The sequence below is a fragment of the Nannobrachium achirus genome, assembly GCF_963921795.1.
Source record: "Nannobrachium achirus genome assembly, chromosome: 3".
Lineage (NCBI taxonomy): Eukaryota > Metazoa > Chordata > Actinopteri > Myctophiformes > Myctophidae > Nannobrachium > Nannobrachium achirus.
The window spans coordinates 41701581-41707346 of NC_137812.1; the positions used below are offsets into that span (position 1 = coordinate 41701581).

The 5766-nt window shown below is 39.4% G+C and overlaps 1 protein-coding gene across 1 annotated transcript in view; it reads left to right on the top strand.

Annotated features, from left to right (window-relative positions):
• LOC308282246 (leucine-rich repeat LGI family member 2-like) overlaps positions 1–5441 on the top strand; it is a gene marked incomplete at both ends in the record, with an annotated part of 6084 nt that extends 643 nt beyond the window's left edge. The window contains 6 exons of the mRNA XM_080722591.1: positions 169–240; positions 366–437; positions 549–620; positions 1758–1927; positions 2966–3130; positions 4606–5441. Of these exons, the coding sequence (XP_080578717.1) occupies positions 169–240; positions 366–437; positions 549–620; positions 1758–1927; positions 2966–3130; positions 4606–5441 (1387 nt within the window). The remainder of the gene's footprint in view (positions 1–168; positions 241–365; positions 438–548; positions 621–1757; positions 1928–2965; positions 3131–4605) is intronic.
• Positions 5442–5766: the final 325 nt, after the last annotated feature.

Consider the following 5766-nt stretch of genomic DNA (forward strand, 5'->3'; position numbering starts at 1 on the left):
CTCTCTCTCTCTCTCTCTCACACACACACACACACACACACACACACACACACACACACACACACACACACACACACACACACACACACACAAAGTGAACAGTGTGAAAGTAATTTAGCTTTGTTGCTGTAATGCAATGTCATAGATTTGCTTGTGTACTTTTTACAGGCTTCTAAATTCAAACTCTTTGACAACAATCAAAGATGATGCATTCTCTGGCCTCCCTCATCTTGAATATTTGTGAGTATTGTTGAACATTTTATATATTCTTTTAATGGTTGTCAATGAAAATATCAGTATTTACTATTTTCATTATAATTACACTGCCTTTCAACATTAAGAATGTTGTTATATCCCTTTAAAAGATTCATTGAGGGAAACCAGATTGAGACTGTCACCAAAAATATATTCAGAGGTCTACGCGATTTGACTCATCTGTAAGTCTTTGCTGTTGTATTTTGATGTATTATTAAGTAAAAAATGCAGAGATATTACAAGTAACAAAACTGTATCACTGCATTTTCTTGTGCACTATGTTTCTGTTTTAGGTCTCTTGCCAATAACAAGATGAAGGTTCTGCCAAGGAACCTCTTCTTCGACTTGGATTCCTTGCTAGAACTGTGAGTAAGCAATTGTATTAAAAGCTGTTGGGAGGAGTTTTCCACACCTCAAACTGACTCAGGTTGTGCTTGTTTGAAACCTTACAGATAACCATTTATTCCTGATATGGATACTGACCATTCATTGACAGTGCGCCTTATAGTCAGGTGCGCCTTATAGTCCAGAAAATACTGTATATAGTTACTCTGCACAGTAAAATCCTGTTATTATTTTGACTAGGGCGTGGCTCTATGGCAATGTCGATTGGTAGGTCTGTACACCACTTTGGTATTATCTCTAAAAGTAGCCATGGCTGGATTGCAATGCAGTTCACTGTGCACCTTCATGTTCCCCATGAGGATAAATCCATCTGAAATTGGTAACCCCATGACCTTTCTCCTAGCTGTAGTCCACTGTAGTCTAAAATGCTCTCTTGCACACACAAAAATGGAATGGAAATATTGCCATAAAAGTGCATTCATGCTCCCAGGAGGATGACCCCTACCTACAGTATATTAGTGAGCACATGGTCTTTACTCTAGCACCTCCCATAGGCCAAAATGTACACTTTCTCACAAAATATCTAGAATATAACAATAATGGTTTTATTGCAGTGACATTTCAGTACATTCAGGCTTCCTGGTGGATGAACCCTACACATTTTGGTGGCTCCATAGCCTTCCCTTCCATGACTTCAGTGCATATATTGAATATTCAGTGAATATTATTTTACCCCCCCTTCCCCTCATTTTATAATAATTTTAGAGTTTACTTTATTTAATTTGTTGTTCAGGCACTACCAATGAGAGCAAGGGGCTCTAAGATTGTCAATGTTGGTTTGTTCAAAACAATAGTATGGTTTGGTGCAAGGTGCAGCACAGCCTCTAGGGTTCACTATACTGTAGGGCTTTTAGCCTTTCTTTTGTATTTTGGTTTGTATAAAGATACCGGTATGCAAAATGTGCAAATCAGTACAAATCAGTACAATTTAGTAAACTGAATTAAAATCCCCACATTTACTAGTAGTTCTTATGGCTTATGCAGGAAGTAGGTGGGAGTTGGATTTATATTGTCATGATTCGCCATCTGTACAAGATGTGATTAATAATCTTCTTTCTCGCAGTCAGTACTGACCTCTCCTGTCAAATGTGTCCTAGGGATCTGCGAGGCAATGTTTTTCAGTGTAACTGTGAGAACAGGTGGCTGATGATGTGGTTGAAGAACACCAACGCCACTGTATCAGATGTCTACTGCACCGGGCCTGGTGAGATGAAGGGCAAGCGGCTCAATGACCTTCCCATTGCTCCGGGCGAGTGTATGTCCACAGGTAAAATGGCCATGTGCTACAGGAAGCTGTTTCAGTCACAGGGACGCATATACACTATAACAGGGGACTTCAACAGGGGGTCCACGACCCCTAGGGGGTCCGCGAGATACTGCAGGGGGTCCCCAAAATTGTTGGAGAAAAAAAGGTTTTATATATTTTTTATATTTATTTAAGAAAAGAAAGAAAAAAATGTAACATGATTCTGTCTCTTTTGATATACCGGTACATGATTATTGTGCAATGGACCAATCCCCAATCACATACACACCCATTGTAACAGTTACAATGGGTGTGTATGTGATTGGGGATTGGTCCATTGACAGATTGTTAGTGATAGATTGTTAGTATGGTTCTCAGTAAATAAGGTATGTTTATAAATGGCTGTAGTACAGCCACTTGTACAGTTTGGGGGTCCCTGGCCTGAAAACGTTGGAAGACCCCTGCACTAAAGTAAAAATACTCCACACAACATCTTAAAACCCCTGAACATCGTAAACCCCTGAACATTTACACAATACGCAATAATAACATTATCAGTGTTATTTTATATGAGAGTGTGCAAATGGCACCAAATGGACCCGTTTGAATATGCATTCTTCTATCCAAATGTTATCTACTATGATAATGGCTGTTCACTTTCAGTAGCCTACACATTATATTCTGCCTCTAATTACTTTTTTAAATTGTAGTTTTATTGAAAGTATTCACAATGAATTATTCATACCAAAGAATGTCTGTTCTTATCCTTAGTTTTTAGGTAAAACCCGGGAATTGTCAACTATACTACAAAACAGTGATATGATAGCTCTGATAGATCTACCATCATTCTAGCTACACAATAAAATACTGGTATAGGTGATAGAAATGTAACTAATTGATGGGATTGGATTAAAGTAGATAGACATATATCAAGGCCATATACATTTAATATCAGTGGGGAAACATTTACAGCATGAAACATATGTTCATTTGATTGATGTCTTAACACTCTTTTGCTTATCTAACCTTGCTGCATTTGTCTGTCTCTGTGTCTCACAGATTTTGTCCGTCAACAGTCAATTACTGTCCAGTCGATGTCAGCAGACATCTTCTCCCATAAAGAAGACATCTATGTAGCAATGGCTGCCCCCAATACCAATAGCTGTGTGGTCATGGAATGGGATCACATTGAATTGAACTTCAGGCCTTTTGATAACATTACAGGTATAACAAACCGCATGCTATAAAGTTAAATTAAGGTTCATATTGTCATTATTGTGACACATCTATTATTTTCTAAATTGTTGTCTCCACCTGGCCGAAGTCGTGTTTTTGTCCCTGGCAAAACACAATTTTTTATGTTACTCCTACAGATTTTGTTCAAACATCATGCAAATCGGTACACATTATCTCTATAGTCATGTGATCAAGACAGATTTGTTCGTAGGTCATACAAGGACGTTTTTCCCTTGGATTACTTGAACTCCCCGTACAAGCCACGACCATATCTTTGTAAAACATATTTTGTTACAGACTTTTACCAAACCTCACTCAAATTGGTACAAATGATCTCTGTTGTCTTGTGATCAAGTTGTATCTGTCAGCTTTTTCTGATTCTATTCCAATTGACTAAGTTTGGCTTTAAAAGTTTGTGGGAGGGGCCCATTTTGCACAACGTGCTACAAGCACAGACGGACCGATCACTGGGAAACTTTGCACACACACTCCCAGTAGGCCAAGGAAGAATCTCCACGCTTATCGTTGTTAGCGTTTTTTTTATATAGCACCACCATGACACAGATTTTTTCTAAACAAATTTTTTGTTATTACTCCTACAGATTTTGTCCATACCTCATACAAATCGGTATACATTATCTCTGTAGTCATGTGATCAAGACGTATCTGTCACGTTTCACATATTCCATTCCGATTGGCTATGATTGGCTTCCAAAGTGGAGGTTACCATTTGGCACAAAATGCAAAACACATCAATGCAGTGCCCGCACAAAATCTGCACTCACATTCCCAATAAGCCAAGGAAGAACTTCCATCCCAAATTTGTCACATCTCCTAATGGTGGCGCTACAGTAGCCCACCTCATGTTTTTACCCATAGCTTACATTTTCTGCCATAGGGCGCTTTCATTAAAATATACTTTTTGCTACTACTCCGACAGATTTTGTCCAAAACTCACACAAATCGGTACACATTATCTCTCTGATCAAGATGTATGACTTCCAGATCCCATTCCAAGTGGTTATCACTAAAGTTTATGAACTCTGGGTAGGCAACCGAGCCTGGCGGAGACCTGTGCTCCTCGGAGCACACTTTTCTACTTTTATATAAACAGTACATGAACACAGTTTATTGCATGAATGTCACTCATCCATTCATCAGCAGTTTTGGTGATGGTTTGTTGATCATTTTAACTCTGGCATCCATATTCTGGCATCAACATTGGGAGGTAAAAGAAGATCTACAAGCTCATAATGCATTGCAAGGCAACGTTTTGTGAGCTTGTGAGATTTGTCTTTCTTTTTTAATTTGGCGAAGATGTTTAGTGTAGAATGGAAACCGGATGGACTGAGTATAGACCCTGGAGGACTTTGGTCAACAAAGTATAGGGTTTAAGTGGTTAAGACCTGTTTCATGGATTTTATCATTGCGACTTACTGTAACCGACAATCATTTTGCAACAGGGAAGTCTGTTGTTGGATGCAAGTCAGTCCTGATTGAAGACCATGTCTTGATAATCGTCACTCAGCTCTTCGGTGGCTCACATATCTACAAGTTTGATGACCAGATCAACAAATTCTCCAAATTTCAAACCATTGAGGTCTTCAACATCTCCAAACCAAATGACATTGAGGTTTTCCAAATGGATGGAGACTGGTACTTTGTGATAGTAGACAGCTCTAAGGCAGGCATTTCTACATTGTACAAATGGATGGACCAACCAGACCGGAACGAAACTGGTTTCTACTCTTACCAGTACCTCCACGAGTGGTTCCGGGATACTGATGCTGAGTACATTGAAATGGATGGTAAGTCCCACCTCATCATAGCCAGTCGCTCCCAGGCACCTGTTATCTACCTGTGGAACAAAAGCACCCTTAAGTTCATGCTTCAAAGTGAAATCCCAAATGTCGATGACGTAGTGGCAGTCAAAGCTTTTCGGATCGAAGGTGAGCTGTATCTGGCCATGACCTGCTACATCGGTGACTCTAAAGTTCTCAAGTGGACCAGCAAGCAGTTTTCTGAGGTCCAAGCCCTGCCATCTCGTGGAGCAATGATCCTCCAGCCTTTCACTTTCACAGACAGGCATTACCTAGCTCTGGGCAGTGATTATTCTTTCACACAAATCTATCTCTGGGACTCTGAGACCAAAACCTTTGGCAAGTTTAAGGACATTTATGTGCAGTCACCACGGTCATTTACTGAGGTGAACACTGACCGAAGGAATTTCATCTTCTCCTCCAGCTTCAAAGGCAAATCAATGGTTTTTGAACATGTGATTGTAGACCTTAGCTTATAATACTCAGCAACATAAAGCAACACCTCTGTCTACTCTTGGTACTTGTTCAGCAACTGATAGGTGTATAAGGAAGGCGTCACAACTGCTGTATATCATACTTAAATGCCATAAAATGTAGCTTACTTAATCTAAGACAAATATCTTAGCAATGCCAATGCATTTCTCATGATTATGATGGTATAGTTTATAATCATGGTGGTATAGTTAATTAAAAGCAACGATAAGCCAAGAGTAGGCAACATTCTTTCGCTAGTTTAAAACCAAAGGACAATGCAATAGAAATCAATGGCAATATTTGCAATGTAGGACAAGTAGAGTCTGCACA